At 55.9% G+C, this 20,770-nt stretch overlaps 1 protein-coding gene across 1 annotated transcript in view; it reads left to right on the forward strand.

Moving 5' to 3' along the window:
- Positions 1–342: 342 nt before the first annotated feature.
- Positions 343–20,770, forward strand: part of IGSF9B (immunoglobulin superfamily member 9B) — a 46,464-nt gene continuing 26,036 nt past the window's right edge. The window contains exons 1-7 of the mRNA XM_088017711.1: positions 343–406; positions 11,460–11,657; positions 13,418–13,564; positions 18,246–18,397; positions 18,671–18,788; positions 20,112–20,253; positions 20,575–20,720. Coding sequence (XP_087873837.1) covers positions 343–406; positions 11,460–11,657; positions 13,418–13,564; positions 18,246–18,397; positions 18,671–18,788; positions 20,112–20,253; positions 20,575–20,720 — 967 coding nt within the window. The remainder of the gene's footprint in view (positions 407–11,459; positions 11,658–13,417; positions 13,565–18,245; positions 18,398–18,670; positions 18,789–20,111; positions 20,254–20,574; positions 20,721–20,770) is intronic.

Genomic DNA, 20,770 nt, shown 5'->3' on the forward strand with positions numbered 1-20,770 from the left:
ACGTTTGAACCAATCGGCCCCCAGGTTTGCGAGCAGTGTCCAATGGGCGGGCTGCGGGGGCGGTCCTGGAGGCCCGGCCTGGCTAGGTTTCACCGTGGAGCTGGCTGCGCTCTGCCGGGGCTAGTAGTGCAGGTGCCGCTGCGCCGGGGGCCGGGGAGGCTGCGCGCCGAGCCGAGCGGAGCCGGGGAGGGATGGAGAGCGGGCCGCCAGGGCTGCAGGAGCACCGGCGCGGGGCGTAGGCGGGCGCGAGCGGGCGTGAGCAGGCGCTCGGGCGCGAGAAGTGTGCGGGCGCAGGAGCACTTTGCGATAGGATGAGGCTCTTGGCTGGCGCGCGGTAGTACTATGATTTGGTATGTGGCCACTTTGATAGCAAGTGTGATCAGCACCCGAGGTCTTGCGGCTCAAGGTGAGTTGAAGTGCAGCGCCCCTCCTCTGGCCCTCCCTGGCGCTTTCAGCCCCTTCTTCCCCGCTTCGGGGTCCCCGGCCGGGCCGAGCGCTGCGCCTTTCCGCGGGCGAGGCTCGGGTTCCAGCGAGGCGCGCTCTGGGGCACTGCCGGGAAGGGCTGGGGGCCGCGGGCCGGTGGGGCCGGGCGGGAAGGGACCCGAGTCCATGGGCTGCCGGGCACTCGGGGAAAGATCTTGGGATCCGGGTCGACTTCGCCTACCTTCGGCTCCGGGGCTTCATACCAGCGTGCGGAGACAGGTGCTCTTTGCCGGAGCAGCCGCCTCTTCTAGCGTTAGGGAGTCGGCGTTTTTCCTAACTCTGGCTGCCAGGGAGTTTGCGGGTCTTTGGGCAGGCTGCAGCACGCTCTAGCCCCGCGCAGCGCCACCGCTCCGCAGACGAGCCCTTGCAGGGAGGCGCGACCCAGAGCCTTGGGACTCCTGGCATCCGCGGCTCGCTAAAGGGACAGGTTTTTCAGCGCCGCGGGCCTCCCCTGCTCCAGCTCACACCCCTTCTGATTACACATCCTGGCAGCTGGGGGTCGGATCCCCCTCGCGGGGCAGGGGGCGCACGGAGCCCGGAGAGAGGAGAAGAGCTGGTTAAGCGCTTGAGTCCCTCCGCCCCCTCCGAGGAGTGTCCGCTTTTGCCTAGCCCTGCCAGGTGCCCGCGCCTGTCTTAGCCGCACCTGGGCCCCGACCAGACAAAAGTTCCCTGGGAGCCGGCCGCAGCCTGGCCGACCCCACGCCGCCCTCCCTCGCTGTGAGGCAGAGCTGGCTGGGGGTGAGGGCGGCGGGGTGGGGGTCCCCTCTGCTGCATCTCCTAGCGGAGGGAGGTTTTTCTTTTTCTGATTTTCCCCGTCTGAGCTGGGGGTGAGACAAGAGGGAAGCCAGCGAGTTGGGTGATGCGTGCGTGAGCGCGCGCGCTTTTGCTTTGGAGACGGGCAAAGCGACCTACAAGCCTCTGGGTGGCACCCCAGGCTCTCGGCCCTTGTATGGAAGTAGGAGCGGAGCCTGGAGGGTGCTAGGACTCTGAGCTCACTGTTTTCAGCACGCAGACACGACCCAGCTGCGGGCAAGTTCACAAAGCCGGGAGGGGAGGAGAGCAGGGAGAGAACCGGTCGGTGGGTGGAAGTCAGCAGGGAGGACCCCGCGAAAAGAGAACGCTCCCAGCCGCGCTAGGGCAGAGGGGGGTCGCAGGAGGCGCCTTTTACAGCCAGGGTCTTCTACTGTCTGGGGGTGTGTAAGGGGGAGAGGGGAGTGATTTGAGAAAGTTTCTAGAATGGAATGTCTATTTGAGGAAGGGAGTGAGTCTGAAAACGGAACCAGAGGAGGGCGAAGGAAGGGTGATTTTGTTAAATGGTATGTTGCCTTGGGTGGTTTAAAAACTCCATTTGTCAGGTGGGATAATTGAAGCCAGGGAGACTGAGAAGCTCTCAGCTTCTGGGTGGTGGGTGTGAGGTGGGTGGAGCTGTGTGTGAGAATTTGTCCTTAGCCTCAGCCTCTTCCTTTCCCGGGTATTATTGTAGTCTTCCAATGCCCTGGTGCTCCTCCCCTCCAGTTTGTGGTACGTTCCTGCTATGGGACTGTCGCTGAAAGCACAAAAGGAGCTGCTGGGATCTTTGAATAAAACAGAGACACTGAAAGGAGGCTCTGAAATAAGCCTCCACCCTGAGAAGTCAGGGTGAGGGAAAAGGACTTTGTGCAAGTTTAGACACAGAATAAAGGCAAATGGGTTTATATTGCAGCAACACACAGAATGGCCAGACAGAAGGAAGGACTTCCCAACATTGAAGGTTGTTGGGCATGAAGGTTATACCCTCTTTCTGGGTGTGGAGAGGTCCTTTTGTCTGGGATGGCTTGACATGCACCCTTGAGCCTGCCACCCCTGTTGGTCTTGGGGTCCTTTTAGCTTAAAAAGACTATTTGTATGTGAGTTAAGGACCGAGGTGTAGAGTCCTATGATCTGGTTTCAAGTCCTGGCTCTGCCACTTGCTGGCCCTGTGACCTTGGACAAGTTGCTCAACCTTTTAAACGTCACTTGCCTCAATGGAACATAGGCTTAACAGAATGAGCTTGTAGGGTTTTTTGGTGAACGTTAGTGCTGTAAAGAAACGAATGACTACCTGATATATATAGTAAGTGCTCAATAAATGTTAACATTATTATTATTATTATATTCAGTATCTCTGGGGTTCCAGGCCCCTTCTCAATTTATCTACCTTCGGCTGTTCAGGGCATTGGGAGCTGGAAGTGTCCGGAGGGGAGATCAGAAGTCCGCCTGTGTCAGGAACCAGTACCCTTTCCGAGGCTGACCTTGTCTGGGGAGAACCTCTTTTCCCTCTGAACCCCAGGGAGGTGCGCAGAGGGCGTGCAGACCTCAGGACTGCTTGGAAAGATCCGCAGAACTGGGAGTTCTGTCAGTGGCCAGAGGCTCGTGGGAAGGATGCAGGGAACCCAGGAGGCAAGCAGGTCATAGCATCACAGCCTCTGGAGGGAGGGTGAGGGGACCTGTGTGGCAGGTCTTTGCTCACATGGGAAATACCGGCCGCTGTTCGAATGCTGGCTCTGTGTGAGAGCTCAGCGGTTCTCGGACTGGCAGAGGCGACTTCTGGGGAGATGCCTGCGAGGTAGGGACTTGGAGATGCCCAGCCTTTGGGGTTTGGCTGAAGCAGGGGTTGCTGTAGCAGAGGGGTAGAAGGTAATGGGCCGCATAGGCAGTGTCGGGTTGGGACAGAGTTAGGGATGACTCCCCTTTTGACTCTGATCATGTGTGTCCAGATGGTGATTAAGGTCAGCGGAGAGGTTGGGGAGGTATTTGGAGTATGGGAGATGGTGACTGGAGACTCAGCATCCCAGACTGAGCAAGCCTGGGGGAGGACCCCGGGCCATGCCTGGATGACTCTGGACCTGCCATACAGGAAAAGTCTGGGCCTTTATTCCCAGGGCTGCCTCCTCCTGTCCACCACAGATTCTGTGGCTGGATTAGCCCTGACTACAGTGTCCCCAAACCAAGAGGGGTTTTGACTCAGGTCCTGCTGCTACAGTGCCCTCTACTCTCTGCCTGGCCTTGACTCTCCTTTCTTCCCTTTGCCAATGAAGATGGGAGGGAGGGGGTGCAGACCAGGAGGCTGCTAACAAGACCCCATGGGCAGTCCATCAGCAAGGGACTCTGCCCAGCAAGTGGCCAAGTGGTATGTGTGTGCATGTGTGCCTGTGTGTGTGTCCCCTGCACACACGCCAGAGGCAGGGGTGTGTCTGGCAGCATGCATCCTAGGAGAAGCTGAGGATGGGATGTGTCAGAAAGGGCATGGCAGCGGGGCAGTGGGAAGAATCAGCTTTCAGTTCCTGGCCCGAGGCCCAACATGCCCCCAGACTTGGAGTAGGCAGGTCCCAGAGCTGGTGGTTTCATGCTTGTGGCTCTGAGACAGAAAGATAGGATCTGGTTACCCAAGGAGCGGAGGCTGCCTGGCTGGGGAGATGCTGAAACTCAGCATCTCTCTGCTCCTCCCTCTTTCCTGGCTCCTGGCACTGCTCTCCTGAGTTTTTCTCTCCCCTCTGCCCACCCCAGCCAGGGTGGCCTGGCCTGCTGCTCTGTCTTCTCCCTTGACCCTGTCTTTTTCAGGCCTGCTGGCTGCTTGCTTCTCTCTCCCCGCCTTCCTGTGTGCTGGGGGTGGGGTGGGGGGGCTGGTGTGAGGGTGGGGAGATAAAGGGGGCTAGGCCTGAGATTTAATGCACTTCTCTTCCTCTTGAAAGTCTCCTCCCTCCCCAGACACATCCTGTGACCTTCTCAGGCTGGGACCCAGGGTCTCAGGGGGGCAGTTTTCTTCTCTCTGCTGCCTAGGATGGGTTAAGCAGCTTGTGTGAAGAGTGGCTCTGAATTTTGAAAAGAGCTGTAATTGGTGTGAGCTGTCTGCAGATGTGTGCCACACCCCTGTATAGGTGTGCATGTTTGTGTGTATACATGCCTGTGCCTATATGTGTGTGCACATACCCGTACGTGTGTGCTTGTGCACTTGTGTGTTTGCATGCACATGTACAGAATGTAGCAGGACAGGGGGACGGTTAGGCTCCAGGCATGACGTGGGGAGTGAGACTAAGAGCAGATACCTTACTTTCCTCATCTCCTGCTCTGCACCAGAGTCTAGGAAGCCCAGAAGTTTTTGAAGTTGGAGGCTCAGCCCCAGGGCTGGATTGAAAGATGCCTGAGGTCCCTGAGAGGAAACCTAGGTGGGGGGAAGGGACAAAGCCAGGCAGAGCTCCAGGGGACACAGAGAATGGGCCTGTCTTGCTACAGTGGGCTCTGGTATCAGTTTCCTGTTAACGCAGTGCACTCTAGAGTAGAGAAGGGGCTGGTTCCCGGGGAGATGGGAGAGGGAGCTGGAGCTGCAGAGGCAGCTGGTAGCCTGGCCCCCTCAGGGGCACTGCCCTCGGGTGCCAGCTCGGTCTGCCTGAGGCAGCTGACCTATTTTTCTTAGGAATCTTCCTGCTTTTCTGTTCTCTCTTGCGTGAATAAGCAGGAGACTGGTGAGCAGAGACAGGGCCTCCGTAAGGGTTTTGGAGAACAATTCCATGTGAGCCAAAGCTTTGAGGGAGGTGCCAGCCAGCCTGACTGTCCTTCTGAGAAGAGAGGGGACCGGGACAGTCCCCTTAGCCTGTCATCATATCCCCAGTGCCCTTACCTCCCTCCTGGTCACAGTCACCCACCGAGAAGGTCTGTGGCAGCTAGCTTGCACCCAGGCTCGCCTTCACAAATTATACGAGGTGAGCCACTGTCCTCATTTTCTGGCTTCAGAGTAGGGAATGCTGGTGCTTCACCGTCAGTAAATATGGGGCTTCGATTTCCTACTTCCTTATCTTGTCTTCTCCGAGGAGAGGAGGGTGGCCTGGTGCAGGCAGAGCCCACGGTGCCCTCACCTGGCTGGGCCTGCCTGCCTGCCGGCTCTGGAGGACACGCGTGCACTTGGCCACGCGTGAGTGTGCAGGGTGCAGGCCTCCACCATGTGGTGGGGCTGTGGGGGTGGGGTGTGGCTTTGCCTTTCTGCTGAGGAGCCATTAAAGGAGCAGAGTGGAGGTTGAATTACTGACTGCTTCCTGTCAGTGGCTCATGGGGAAAAGGCTCTTGGAAATACAATCTAGCTGAGAGCAAATTAAGGTTGCTAATAGCATCGCTGCCTCGGGGGCCGCTGAGGGGAGCCCAGCCAAGAGGGTTGGGAAGGAGAGGCACCCACAGGAGGAAGGAGGCCTGCAGTTCCTGCCCCTCCCCCCAGTGCCTTGCTGTTTGGAAGATGGAAGCTTTCCTGGCTAGGGCCTGGCTGGACTCACCTGACCTCTGACTTCCCACCCTGAGAGGTTTGATGGGGAATGGGGGCCGGAAGGGCTGTGAGGACACTGATGGGGAGACCATGGAAGGTGGGGACTTTAATGTGAGCCTGCCTAGGCTGGGTGTGGGGGCCCTTGCTGGAGGCCGAATGATGGCCAGATGACCGATAGCCCACCTGCCTTCAGGAAAGAACAAGGACATGACCAGATGTTTTGGTCTGGTGTCCATCTCACGCTTGTAGAGTGTTGTTTGCTCGGGGCAGTAGGGAGTCTGTCCTCTGCCTTCCTCAGCCCGCCCCCCTGGGTGTGTACCGCTGTGGGAGGCTCCCTGGGAGCCTGTGTCCCCAGCTTCCTGGAATCTCCTGGAGCCTCCTGGCTTGTTGGGGAGGAGTGATCGGGGGACTATTGGGGGCTGTGCCTTTTTTGGACTCAGCAGGGATTATTCTTAGGCTGGCAGATGGAGGTGGCGGTGGCTGTCGCTGGTATTATTAGACAACAGGCCTGTGGTTTGGGAGTCTGGTGCCCAGAGGAGGAGGGGCAGGGGAGGAGGAGGAGGAGGAGGAGGAAGAAGAAGAAGAACGGGAGGCTCCAGTAAGGACTTGCATTCATGAATGATGGAGGCTGGTGCTCACCCCGTGGTCTTCCCTTACCGCAGCCACTACCAGACCTACCCAGAGGCTGCGGAGTGATGCTGAGCCCAGAGTCAGTCACAGGACGCCAGCTGCATCCCGCCGCAGGCCCACCGAGTCTTGCTTCTCTGTGGAGGCCTGAGCAGAGCGTGCAATGGGGAGGGACAGCTCTCTGACTCAGGGAGGAAAGGGCGGGGCGCTGAGTCTGGGGTGCCACGCAGGAGGGGCCTTCGTGCCCGGGGCCTGTGGTCCAGCAGGATGGTGTCCGTGAGTGTGGGCAAAGACGAGACGTGGCAGCTGGAGCCTGACTGCCCCACCTGTCCCCGAGTCACTGCTGAGCCAGGTCGCCTCCCAGTTTGCTCATTTGTGAAAATGAGCCAGTAGTACTTCTGTCAGGTGGGCACTGTGAGCATTCCAGGAAATTTGTGTTACATGCCCGCCCGGCCCAGAGCCTGCTATGTGGTAGGTACTTAGAGGAAGTTACGTTGCCTGACAGCCAAAGTGCCCCCTGCTCTGGCTCTTAGACCTTCTTAGGCATTTAGAGTGTCTCTCATTCTCAGGGACCCTCCCTCCTTCAGCCCTGCCCTGCTGGAAGAGCCCCCTGCTGTGAGTGTCAGGCACAGGGTTTGTGCCAGGGCCTGGCTCCTCATGGTTCTATGCCCACAAGGGATCCAGTGGCAGTCTGGACTTGGCTGCCCACCGGGCACCACCTGGCATAGAGAGCAGGGGATTTGTACTCTGTGGGCTTCCCAAAAGGTCAGCCAGACAGCAGGGGCTACCTCGTCCTCCGTCCTCCTTTGCTCTCCTGCTTTCTCTTCCCTCTCCCGATAAAACAACTCCAGAGTGGGCTGGGCAGAGCCCCAAAATGCAGATTCGCTCTGCTCAGGGGACTGCTGTTTCCTGCCTCCTCTAAAACGGGTATGTGGAATCCAGGGCACCTCAGGCCTCCTACCGCCCTCACCCCTGCAGATGCCAGTTTCCCCTTTGAGGTTGGAGCCTCATCTCTTGGGGCTGCTGTAGGCTTGTTTGGTGGGGAAGGGGCCTGGGGGTGTCACCCCCTCTTGCAGCCCCTCCTCACCCAGGTCACTATCCGTCCTTCCCTTCCCCTCTCTCCCTGCCCTGCTTTCCCTCACTCTCCCTCCCTCCTTCTTCCTCCCTTCAGAACCAGTGGGCAGTTGCCCCAGTCAACCCTGCTGGGGAGAAGCCTATTCGCTCCCCAAAGAAATCGCCTCCATTCTGTCCCCCTCCTGGTTCTAGGGTCCTCTGAAGGCCTGTGTCTTTGTGTCCCCTGTGCCCCAGAGTTCTCTCTCCTGCGCTGGACCGGGCTCTGTCTGTGTCCGGTGTGCACTGTGTCCGTCCCTGCGTCTCTCTCCTTCCCGGTTTCTTAAGTTTCTTTCACTCTTTGATTTGGGTTTGGTGTCCTCCTGGGTTAGAGTTTATCTCTCTCTCCTCCATCAAGCCCCTCTTCCCTTTTTACTGCCAGCTTGTTTACTTTTTCTTTCTTGCTTCGAGCTTTTCTGGGCAAAGTGTTTTATTAGACATGCTTTGGCTCAGAAGGGATCAGGCTTAGGAAGAAGTGCCTATAGGTGAGGAGTGAGAGTGCTGTGTGTGTGTTTGTGTGTGTGTGTGTTGAGGAGTTGAGGAAGCTGATAAATATTTAGGGTTCAGGTGTCCGTTAAGCATATGCCTTCAGCTCAGGTCATGATTCCAGGGTCCTGGGGTCCTGGGATCGATCATCGATCATCGATCATGATGATCATCCATCCAGGCTCTCTGCTCAGCGGGGAGCCTGCTTCCCCCCCCCCCGTCCCCCCCCTCCCGTCCCTCTGCTGCTCCTCTTGCTTGTGCTCTCACTCTTGCTCTTTCTCTCTCTCTCAAATAAATAAAATCTTAAAAAAATATTTTAGGGTTCAGAAAACCAGGAGGATTGGACTGAGTGTAGAGGCTGGAGCAGGGGCTCCCACCCCTCTGCTTTCTTCTTGGGAAACACCATCTCTTTTTGCCTTGCTTAGAATCCTTGGGATGCTTATCTCGCTGAGTCCCCTCTCCCGCTGCTTGTCCTTGGCTGAAAGGGTCCTTGTGCTGAGAGGAGGGGTGAGGCCTACTGGTTGGGGTGGGGGGCGCTGGCCTTGGGTTGCATGCTCAGTCCTGAGCCCAGGGGCCGGCTACGGGATGGGGCTGGGAACCTGGAGCCAGCACCAGTGCCAGGGGAGGTGTGAAAGACTGCCTCATTGCCATGCGGTGAGAATGAGGCAGCCCTGAGCAGCCGGCACTGTGGGGACCCGTTTCAGAGTCAACCCACCCCCTGGCATTGCCCCCGAGAGCCCTCAACCCCGGTAGCCGGGGAGCTACAGAGCCGAGCTTCACTGCCAAAGGTGGGCAACCGCCTGCTCAGCAGTGCTGGCCATTTCCTCAGACCCTCTTCCTCTTGCCTTAGGCTTTAGGGCTAAAGCCCTGGGAAGGAGCCCCCTTCTGTGGACAGCCTGTGTCCCCCACACCTGGTAACCAGGCCCTGGAATAGTTCCTTCCTCTTCCCCTAGGCTCCTGTATTTCTCTTTTCACCTCCTGGAAAGTGTGTGCAATGCACACTCACATATACATGCACACAGTCACATACACACATATACACACTCACACATGCACACACACATTCCCTCATGAACACACATCCATGTCCTTTTGCTAAGAGCTACACATATGCACACATGCACATACATTCATACACACTCATACATCCTTTTGCCATGAGCTGCTCTCATGCACACAGACTCTCACATGCGTACACACGTTGCTCCCCCTGCTCGCTCCTGGTGCCCGCTGTTTGCCCATTCCTTCTGGGTCCAGGATCAGCCTTTGTGCTCCTGGAGGCTGGGAGGCAGGCTCTGTGCCTATCTAGGTGCCCCTGGGGTTGTGGGGGAGGGGCCTGCTGCAGCTGAGCCCTCTCCTTGCTTTCCTTGAGGGGTTGGAATTCAAACCTAGCCTGAAGCAAGGTTGCGGGTGGGGGGATTGGGAAACCTGCTGGGGCCTCAGGCAGGTGAGTGCAACACTCTGCTCTGCTCCAAAAATACTCTGTGATCTTAGCTCTTTCTCTAGAAAACAGTGATGTCACCAGCAGCCAATCAGCTTCTAGAAGAGCTTGCCTCCTCCTCCTTCCGCAACTTAGGGAGGAGAGGGAGAGGGGGATGGGGAGGGAGAGAAGGAGAGACACAGAGATGAACAGACAACGTGTAGGCAGACATGGAGAGAGATGCAAACACAGAAACGTAAGCACACAGAGAGCCCTCCACACAGAAAAGCAGGGAGAACCTCTTCCCGGTGTATAGGCGAAAGGAAATCCACACATTTCCCCCAACACACACACAAAGACATACATACTGATAGAGACATGAAACTGAGAAAGACAGACAAGTAGAAGCATTCGCATAGAGGGGGAGCTAAAGAGGAAAAGACAGAGACACAGAGACTTGAAGAGAGACAGAGCGGCACAGAGAGACATGGAGAAGGAGTAGGAGAGGGAGACTTCTGTCTCAGAGCCAGAGAGACAGAGGAAGAGTCAGAGAGACCGACAAAAAGAGTCTAGAGACCTCTAGAAGGAGCCAGAGATGCAGAGACATGAAGGAAAGACAGAGACGAAAGAAGGAGACAGGCAGGAGCACACAGGGGTCAGAGATGCAGTAAGAGTCAGATGCAGAGGTACCATGACAGAAAGGCAGACAGACATGTATAGAGGGACAGATGGACAGGCGGACGCCGTTCTTCTGGGCATCCTTTCTGTGGTGGGAGGACCCATCAGCTTTTGGCTCTGTGCCTCTCATAGAGCAGCTGCTGTCCTTGGTGCTGCCTGGAGGGGCCCAGCCGGGAAGGCGAAAGGAGGCGAGTTTGGATGGGGCGAGCTGTGGTCTAGTCCGGAGTTGTGTTGGGTAGTGTGAGGGAAGGCAGGAGGGAGAGGCTTCTCTAGGCTGTCCCTTTCACTGGGAAACAAGCTGGACAAGGTGACTTTGTAGGCACGGAGTCGTCGTGTGGGAGGGAGCAGTTTCAGGCTGAAGGTGGGGGCAGCACGCCTCCTGTCGGGGCTCGGGAGCAGGCTGCCCGGTGAGAAGCAGCGCCTGAGTTAACCTGTTCTCTGTGTTCTCCAGCTTGGGGGGGGGGTCTCTCTCCACTTTGCCTTCCCAATGCCAAGAGGATGCGTGCACCCTATCCAGACGTATGTTTTATCATCTGCCAAAGTTGGGGTGATTTCCCCAGTCTCAGGGGTCCCGCTCTGTCCCCAGCACCCTGCTTTTCTAATGGTGATGTCTGGGGCTTGGAATTTTGAGGGCTGGAGACCCCTCCTGCTCCCCTCTCTGCAGCAGGCGCAGTGGGGCAAGGGAGGAGGGGCCTGGAGAGGCCAGTCAGGCCTGTGGGGTTTTCCCTCTAGTGTTGCCATGAGCAGCCTCTGCTCAGCTTGTTAGGGATTCCCCCTGCTTCTGTATGGAGTACTCTTGTTTTGTGCTGTGAACATCAGGCTGAGCTGGGGGTGGGGCGTAGGAGGAGGCTGTCTCTGCCGCTCCTACCAGGCTCTGGTGGGAAGCATCCTGCACAGGAAGAGATTCCATATTTACACTCTCAGCTACAGCAGGCCCCTGTAGCCCAGGCTGCGGGTCTTCACAGCGAGGCTGAGGCCCCTCTACTTTCTCAGTAGCCAGACCCCTTAGAACTGTTTGGGGGGGGTACAGTGGGGGAGGACATGATCATGGCTGTGCTCTTTGGATTGGGGAGGGAAGATTTGGCTAGCAGGACTGGAAAGAACTGCTTCCTTCTCTTCTTCCCCACTTCTTCCCCATCTCAGGTTCACGGATACCTGGGACCCCCAGGGCCGTGGGAGGTATGAGCAGGGAGGGGGAGAACAGGTTCAGGGTGCACTAGGGACCCTCTGGGGAGTGACTGAGCTTTTCAGGAGGAGGGCCTTGGGGAGGGGGGTGGGGGATGGAGGTCCTTGGGCTCGGATGGGCAGGGGGCTGCCTCTTGGGCTGCAAAGGCAAGATCTCCTTGTCACCTCCCTTTGTGCATCCCAACTTTGCTGACCCACTAGCTGCCCACGGCCTGCGAGAGGAGCCCGAGTTTGTGACCGCAAGAGCCGGTGAGGGCGTGGTCCTGCGATGCGACGTGATTCATCCGGTGACGGGACAGCCCCCGCCCTATGTTGTGGAGTGGTTCAAGTTTGGGGTACCCATCCCTATCTTCATCAAGTTTGGCTACTATCCACCCCATGTGGACCCTGAGTATGCAGGTAAGGTCTGGGCTGCAGGGGGCTCCCCCACCCCACCCTGCCATTTCATCTCCTGGTTTTGGCATGGCTGGCCTTTTCCTTTTTCAGGGGTCATGGTCACTGTTCCTCCAGCCTGTCTCTCTATTGCCGCTTCTTTTTCTGACTGGTCTGTTATCTGTTCTCCGTAGTCTCTGCCTCTTTCCTCCCATCCTTGGGACTTTGGTAGGTTTTAATTAAGTGGTGGGGAGGAGAGGGACGAGGTGGCGCCGACACAGAGCATCACAGCACAACTGGGGATGTGCAGGGGCAGAGGCAGGAGTAAGGACAAGGAAGCCCAGAGAGCCCACCGTGCGGGACAGCAGGGCTGCACTGAAGGACAGCTCTGTGCAGGAAGAAGCTGAGTCAGAGCCGTGCTGCCCTTGGCCCGGCATGTGCTGGTGGCCACTGTGGACTCGGCTTTGTCTGCCTTGGCCCACTCCCTCCCTCTGGCTCTGACGTTGGGGCCTCATCCCATCCCTGAGCGGAGGCAGACGTCTGGGGCTAGTTCATGCCACAGCGGTGGGCACCTGCTTTCTGCCACCTCTGCCACTCCGGCCTCCCTCCCCCGGGCCCCCGGGTGTCTTGATCTGTAGTTGCTCCCTCCAGCAGGGGCCTTGCTGTGTGTCACTGCCGTGCCTGCCCGCCAGCCGGCCAGGGAGGAGAGCGTGGGGCGTGCGTCAGGGTGCATATGTGAATGGGAGTGTGAGTGTGTGTGTGTGTTCACGAGTGCATGTGTGTGCTGGGGTTTTAAAGGAAGACAGGACGCTGGCAGACCTTGCTCTTATCTTTACTTCTGACTCCTGAGGTCTGAATTGCACTTCTCCCAAAAAGCTTCCGCTTCTCTCTCTCTCTCTCCCTCTTGGACCCATCTCTCATTCTCTTTTTGGCCGTGGTTGGTTTTGACATTCTGGTTTTTAGGCAGATTGCCAGCGTTGAGACAAGGATGAAAACAGACACTGGAGAAGCGGTGGGCTGAGGTGGTGGGTGAGGGAAGGGTGAGGGAAGGGTGGGCCCTCAGGGCTGCTCCTCATCCTGGGCTCCCATTCCGCTTGCCTCCTGCGGCATCTCTTACCTTCTCATCTCCATGAGTGAGACAAAGATGGCCTCCTAATGGGGAAGAGGTTGGAGTCAAGGAGCGTAGCTGGGGGGCCTCTGCTCTGCCCGCCAGCCCTAGCCTCATTCTCGGGCCTATGGGCCCTGGTGCCTCCCACCACTCTTGTCCCTGCCTGCCCTCCCTCTGCTTTACCGTAGGTCAGCCAGGCAGAGAGGTGCTGGGCGTGGGGACCCAGGTGGGAGGGGGATGTCACTCAGCCTGAACTGAGGTTCAGGGGCCTACCCTAGAGTCCCCTACCTCGCCTTCTTCTGTTTGCACCTTTGCTCCCTCCCTTGCTTCCTCCTGCTCTCTTTCTTCAACTCTGCATCCCCCGTGCCCTTCCTTTGTCCCAAGAGACCTGCAAAAGGACAGGAGTATTCCAAGGGACTGCAGCTCTTCCCAGTGCCAAACCCAGAGTTACAGTTGCAGCTGGGTGGGGCCAACTGAGGCTGGGAGAATGTCTCCGTGGCCAGGCTGCGTGCCTTTCCCTTTGCCACCTGCTGCCTGGGGTTGGTGCCGGATGTAATTTTGAGGCCCTGCCATGGGAAATGGTTGGAATGTTACAATGGGTCCTCTGCCTTTGGCGGGCGTTGTGCTGCTAGCCTCATCCTGATGGCTTCCTGGGCTTTTGTCCACTTTCTTACTGCAGGCCGAGCAAGTCTTCATGATAAAGCATCCCTGCGGCTGGAGCAGGTTCGCTCTGAGGATCAGGGCTGGTACGAGTGCAAAGTGCTCATGCTGGACCAGCAGTATGACACCTTTCACAACGGCAGCTGGGTCCATCTTACCATCAACGGTGCGTATGGGCCTCATTCCTGGGGATGGGTGGGTGGGGAGTGACCTGGAAGTCTACACTCTGAGGACCTGCTTTAGGGGAAGCCTCTTTCCTGACTGTACCCTATCCCTGCGCCAAATCTCTGCTGCAAGAACTAGTCAGCAGGGCTGGGCCCCGTTGAGTTAGCAGCTCCCACCTCCTGCTCCCCCTCAGCTGTCTCCCTAGAGCCTCTGGGGTCAGTGGAGGTGCACGGGAGAAGCAGCACAAAGTGGGGTTTGCTGTGGGTGTTGGCGTCAGAGTTCCTTAGAGGGAGGTCGGAATCTGGTTCTTGAAACCAGAGGGTTAAGGCTTTGTGGAAGCCAAATTTGTAACTGCTGACGCCATTTCTTAGCCTTGGGAAGACCCTGCTAGCCCAGGAAATGCCTTCCCACACTAGTGGGATTCCTGGAGTCCTACCATGACAGTTTTCCTTTTTAGGTTAATATTTTGGTTCCTTGTTAAATATGTTCATTTGAGTGACATGCAGTGAGGGTCTGTTGTGTGCTTTGCCTGCACCAGGTGATAGGAAAACGGTGGTGACAAAGTCCAGACACGGTCCCTGCTTGTACTGGGTTTACTGTCCAAGGAAATGTAAGAATCCCGTGAAGAGTAACCATGTTAATGGCTGTCAGGTGTTTAGAGCTCTCATGAAGTGAATTGTGCTGTGTGTTGATGCTTTTCAAGTGTTTGCAGAGGCCACGTGTGAGCTGGCCCAGTTCCCAGTGCTGGTGTAGGCTGGGGGCCTGGGTCTGAGGCTGTGACCACACCAGGCACTGGGCCTTCTCTGTGTCCGCAGATGGAGAGTCTCTCTTGTGTCCCTGGGAGTCCTTACTTGGGAGGAGATATTCTGGAGGAGCCAGGAGAAGCTGGAACTGTGGAGAAAAATCTGGAGAAGTGGCATATATGCTTTGGATGTGCCACACACAGCTTGGGTCCTTATGGTTTTGATGTCTGTGACTATAGATGCCGTGGGTGGGAGAGAGAAATTGATGTGCCTGGCTTGGAAGCTTCTGATGGTATTGATCTGCTCTGAAGGATGGCTCTGTCTGCCATGCCTTGTGGGGTTGGGTCGTTCCTCCCACGGGGGTCAGGCCATACTCTGTGGCTTGAGAACCTCTCCAGGGTCCTGAAAGAACAGGCTCTTTTAGCCAGGGCACTGATCCCTTAGCCATTGTGGTCCTAGAACAGTGCTGGTCCACACTGCCCAACCCATTCGATGCAGTTGGCTCCTGTCAGTCAGTCCCAAGAGACTGATTGGAGGCTTATTTTAAGTCTTGGGTGGGCTGTCCCCATCACACAGCAAGCTTTTGAGTCACCTCCTTTTGATGACAGCTGTTGTGTGTGCCCAGAACGAAAACTCGTCTTAATATTAGCCCAAGCAAAACATAATTAGGAAGGTAAATCGGCTGCTAAAAGCTTCACTGACTGAACACCGAGCCGAGAGTCCTCATGTTGCTTTCTGTGTCTTCTGTGCCCTTCCAAAGCTGGGCTGAAATCTCCACCCCCTTTTCTTTCGTGTCATGCTGGCAGTCCATTCGGCTACCTGAGACATGGAGTGCTCAGTAGGCGCTCACACGACGGGAAAGTAGAATTTAGTTAAGAATTGTGTGTTCTGTTATGTCCCTGTGCGCATGAGTGGGAGTTGATTCTTTGAGAATTCCTAATTGCTCAGAGTGGAATGAGCATGGGACAAGACCTGAGAAGGTTTGGTTTATTTCACGAACCCACTGCATTCATTTCATGAATCCAATAGCTGTAGGATCCCGGGTAAGTCTCTGAGCATCAACTCTTCCAGTGCCTGTTTGCAGAGGTGTTGTGAGGATCAGATGAAATGCTGTGTGAGAAAGCGTCTTGCATAGTGTCTGGAACGTTAATTACATGTGGGTCAGCTGCTGGCCATCCTCTTTCTCAAGAGAGAAAAAAGATGAAATCAGATGAGCGTGTAGTGGGAGGGTGGCAGTAACACAGGAAGGTCCTCAGAGTGGAAGATGCAGAGGACTGTGGTAGTTTGAAAGTCCTTGTCAATTCACAACACATCTTGAATCCTGGCTTTTAGTATTTACATGAGTAACCTGTATACCCTGGGCCTGGAGATCAGGCTGGAGTGCTCCTTGTAAATCTTGTAAGTAAAGGGAAGTAACACACACACACACACACACACACACACACACACACACACACACACACACACACATTTTGAATGTTTTCTCTGTGGCAGGCTCTGGGGACACAGCAGTGGACCCAACCCAGACCTAGCTCTTAAGGAGACTTCCAGAGGCAGTAAGCCCAGGGACAATTGCAATATGGGCTTTGGGAGAACAAAGGAGGGAGAGCTTCTCTGAGGGAGTGACTCCTGTGCAGAGACCTGACTAGGGAGTTAGCCAGGTGCAGGGATGGGAGGTGCAGAAGGGTATTCCAGGCAGAGGGAACAGCATGACTGGAAGCCTAGAGGAAGGAGAGTCAGTGCGTTCAGGGAGGGCGGCAGGTTGTTCATAGGGAGGTGTTGGGCAGGAAAGCTAAGATTGCTCCCCTCTCTGCCCCAGGCTTCAGAACCAGAGTTTACCATAGAATACTTTGCCCTTAGCCAGGAGCCTGCCTCCCAAATGGGGAGAACACAACAGACACCTTTCAAGGTGAGAGAGCTCTCTCCCTTTATTCCCCCCTCCCTTCACCCCGCGTTCTGAGGTTCCTTCCAGCATAAATATTTCCATTATGGAAGGAAAGAGTCTAGAGAGAGTGCCAACATTCCATTGCTTCCAAACTAGAATGTTTAGTGTCAGGCATTTTCTGACAGATTTCACCTTTGGAAAATGAAAGGCCAGTGAAAAATTAGAATTACAAATGGTCTCATTCTCCTTCTGTGTTTTCCTGAAGACCAGTTGGGTGGAAACAAACCCAATTATTCCTTTATCACATAGAAAAGACCCAAAAAGCCCAAGCCAAGTCTTGCTTTAGGTTAGTGAATTACTTGGAGGAGAGGCCAGCCTGTTTCTAACCTGCACTATTAATTATAGGGCACTTGTGAAAAAGAATTAAGTCTGGAAATGTAGCTGGCAAGCTAACACCTAATTCTGTAAATAATCGAGAGTCAAACCATTATTTTCCTGAAAACTCGAGATTGTTCAAAGTACTTTCCTGATTAGCACCTAAATAATAAAGTAATTATGTAATTAGTAATTAATTTGTCACTTCAGGACGTAATTTAATTTATTATCTTTTCTTTTAAGCTTGATACCAGAGGTAATGGAGGCTGAGACTGTATTAGCTGCATTTCAAGGGGCAGGTTTGGCAAGAGGGCCTCTGTTGGAGATGAACACACATTCCGTTTTGGAAGTTGGGACTTCAGAATCCCCGTATAAGGATTTGGGATGGTTTTTGCCATCACTTTTATTGCATTAGATGTTGGATGAGGATTGATGTGCTTGAAGGTGTCCATTGTGTGTGTTTTATGTGTGATGAAGTATGCACCCTCCCGGTGCCCCTTGTGTGCCCACGCTGGGCTAAGGGTGTTGGAAATGATGGAGGGAAGTGGTATTGTCATGATCTTGCTCCTAGGAAGTTTTGTGTGTTTAATTTGTGTTGGTCTGTAGGTGTGTGTATGTGTGTATACTAAATGCGTTTGTCCATTCAACAGATGTTTGTTGTGTGCTCTCTTACATGCCAGGAACTGTGGGAAAAGCTGGGCATGCAGTGGGATTTGCAGAAAAGATCTTTGTTCTCAGGGAGAGTCAGTGATTGTTGCTTTCAAGAAAATAAAGCGGTCCAAGGGGGTAGAGAATGCTGGAAGTGCTATCTTAGATGGGTCAACCACTTAAAGCAGAGATGGCATTTTAGCAAGGGTTTGCATGAACCAAGGGAGTGAGGTCTGGGTACAGAGAAGACAGTACATGCAAAGGCCCTGGGGTTGGGTGTTCTTGGCACATTTGAGGAAGACAAAGACAGCCAGGGTGGCTAGAGTACAGTGAAGGGGGTATGTGGTAGCAGACGAGGTTGGCAGAATGAGGGGCAGGCAGGACCGAATCTCAAAGCACTCTGACTGGTTCTCAGGGCAGTGCTGTCTGGAGAGGTGACACCCATCTCAAAGCTTCTCGTGGATGCCTCAGAGGTTTCGGGGGAGATGATTATGATGAGAGTAATGGCAAAATAACCAACATTTCACACATACTTACCTGACAAGATCCCTTTCACAAACTTTATCTCACTTACTCCTCACCTCAGTCCTGGAGGGGGCCAGATTTAGGTAAAGCCCAGAGAGGCTGAGTGAAAGACTGGGGGATGACGGAACAGACGGGAGCTGGGGGCAGGTGGGCGCATGCTGTGAGAGAGCTTGCTTGTTGATTGCTCTGTCCTTAGTGCTGAGCATAGTAGCATCATAGATGCTCAGCAAATGTTTGTTTATTGGGAATTAGCTGAGTACAGTGGGAGAAGTTGAGAATTTGCACCCAGCCAGACTGACTTTGAATTTCAGGTCTCTCCTCCCCCTGTACGACTCATGGGCAGAGGATTTTACCCGTCTGCCCCTTCCTTCGTTTATCCGAGCGCCTCACAGAGGGTTATGTATGAACACAGTGGGCATGGTGCCTGGCATGGGTGGGTGCTGCATGCAGGGCAGCAGCCTGGCTAACCGCCGCCCCCCCCCTCCCCGTCCCGGGTCTCTCTGCAGCTCCTCCCACCTTTACAGAAACACCCCCCCAGTACATCGAGGCCAAGGAGGGTGGCAGTGTTACCATGACCTGCACAGCTTTTGGGAACCCCAAGCCCATTGTCACCTGGCTCAAGGAGGGGACACTCCTAGGTGCTAGTGGGAAATACCAGGTAAGTGTGATTCTCCATTGGAGCTGCTGCACTTCTTCCTCCTTGCTCCCCTTCCTTTGCTTCCTCCCTCTCCTCGGCGGCCTCCCACTTCATGTGACTGGTAACACTCTGCTGAGCACGCAGCCTGGCTGGTGTCTGGTTGGAGGGAGATGAAACATGAAGTGCCTGGCTCCGTATTCCCCTAGTGCATGAGCCCCAAGTCCCTCTCCACCTGGGGCCGGCATTGGTGGGCCCCCCGGGTGGGTGCTGAGCTCCGTCTCTCCTTGGCCCCAGGTGAGTGATGGCAGCCTGACGGTGACATCGGTCAGTAGGGAGGACAGAGGTGCCTACACCTGTCGTGCATACAGCATCCAGGGAGAGGCTGTCCATACCACTCACCTGCTTGTCCAAGGTAAGAGCAGTTCCTCTCCCTTTCATGCCCTGGAACTTTTGCAGTGACTTCCAGCCCATATGAGCTGCAGAGAGGTTTGCCCAGGGCATAGTTGGCACAGCTGGGGTGGCTGGAGAGATGGGCAGCCCACAAGGAGTGGGGTTGGGCTCCTCCCGAGTATTGTGTAGCTCACAGCCAGAGCTCCCATGGTGACCTGCTGTGGCCATCACGTGGGATGGTGGGAGGCACCATGTTGAGTGGGTTTTGGGTTTCTCTCTCTGTCCAAATAGTGTCCTGCCATGCCTCCATCTTCCCCAGGGGAGGGGACCTCTCTCAGATTCCCACCCCATTAGTGATGGCGTCAGGAATTCAGTCCAAACCTTAGACGTTTAAACAACACTGAGGGCATTTGGCAGAGCTGGGGTCTGCCTGGTCAGCACTGGGAAATGCCAGTCTGCCCTGCCTGGGGCCCCAGAGTGCTCCAGAGGGGGCAGCATCAGGTGGCGGGGTCTCTTTGTGCTGAGCCCAGCCATCTTCTTTGCCTGCCCCCCACTACTGGAGGAACAGCGAGGGCTAGGGGTGGCTGTCTGGGCTGCCAGGGCTGCTGAGACACATGTTCTTTCTGCCTCCTTCTGACTTGGAGTGTTGAGTGGCAGCGGGGGCCAGAGGTCCCTCTGCAGCTTGGAGAAGAGCTGCCCTCTCAGCAGAGAGCCAGGGGGCAGCTGTGGCCTGTCTGGAAAGCCAGTGCCAGGGAGAGCTGGGATTTCACCCGCTGGTGACTCTGCTTGCCCCCTGCCTCCTCGCCCCCAATCTGCCCTCCAGACCTTTGGCTGATAAGCAGCACAAGCCCCTTAACTCCTTCAGAGGCCAGATTATTCCTTGCTCTGGATTGAAGAGAGTGGCCTCTGTCCCTCCTGCTTGTGCCCTGCTTGGATGGGCAGGAAGGGGTGTGTGTGTGGGGGGGGGCGTCAGATGGTTGGTTTGGGGAGCCAGGATTTATAGAGGCCGTGTGTGCATAGAGGCGGGGTGCAGGTATACACCAAGAAGGGTGTCTGTAGCGGTCTCCCAGGGCTGGGACACACTGTGGCCACATGCCAGGACCTTTTGCATCTCTGGGACTTGTAAGGAGAATAAGAAGCTGAACACTGGCAGCAGCTGGAAGCATCTCTGTGACAGGTGCCCAGGGTATGCTGCTCCCTCGTGGGCCAGTGCTGCCCCCCAGCTCCCTCCCAGAGTTTTGGGCACCCCTTCCCGAGGTGTCTCAGACCTTCCTGGGAGGCCCCCCGAGCTGTCGCTCTCCCCTCCCGCACCAGGTAAGGTCATGTTTATTTCCTCTTTCCCCAGGGCCTCCCTTCATAGTTTCCCCTCCTGAGAACATCACTGTCAACATATCCCAGGACGCTCTGCTCACCTGCCGGGCAGAGGCGTATCCCGGCAACCTCACCTACACCTGGTATTGGCAGGATGAGAACGTCTACTTCCAGAAGTGAGCATACTGCCCTGCCCTCTCAGGGGGGGTCCCCAGCCACCAGTCCTCCCAGGGGCAAGGCTTTGAGCAGGGGCTGCCGCAGGCCGCCCTTGGCCTCTGGGAGCTTGCAAGAGGGGTGGTCTAGCCTGTCCCACGTGCAAGGCTGGTGTCTGCACACAGCAGGCTTGAGAGGAGCCAGGAATGTGAGGAAGTCTGGCTCTCCTTGCCTCATTCGCAGGGTGAGGGGACTCCTTGCTGCCTTGCTCTGCTGTCTCATGGAAGACCCTCTTCCCTACGTGCCAACCCCCCGCCCCTCCTTATCTCCTTGTGTGATTGCAGCGACCTGAAGTTGAGAGTGCGGATCTTGATTGATGGGACCCTGATCATCTTCCGGGTGAAGCCAGAGGATGCGGGGAAGTACACCTGTGTCCCGAGCAACAGCCTGGGGCGCTCCCCCTCTGCCTCAGCGTACTTAACTGTGCAGTGTGAGTAGGAGCGAGGGAGAGCCACACATGGTGGGGGTTCCAGAAGATTC

The sequence above is a fragment of the Eumetopias jubatus genome, unplaced genomic scaffold (assembly GCF_037043125.1).
Source record: "Eumetopias jubatus isolate StellerSeaLion01/CBP00866 unplaced genomic scaffold, mEumJub1_p1.0 scaffold_13, whole genome shotgun sequence".
Classification (NCBI taxonomy): Eukaryota; Metazoa; Chordata; class Mammalia; order Carnivora; family Otariidae; genus Eumetopias; species Eumetopias jubatus.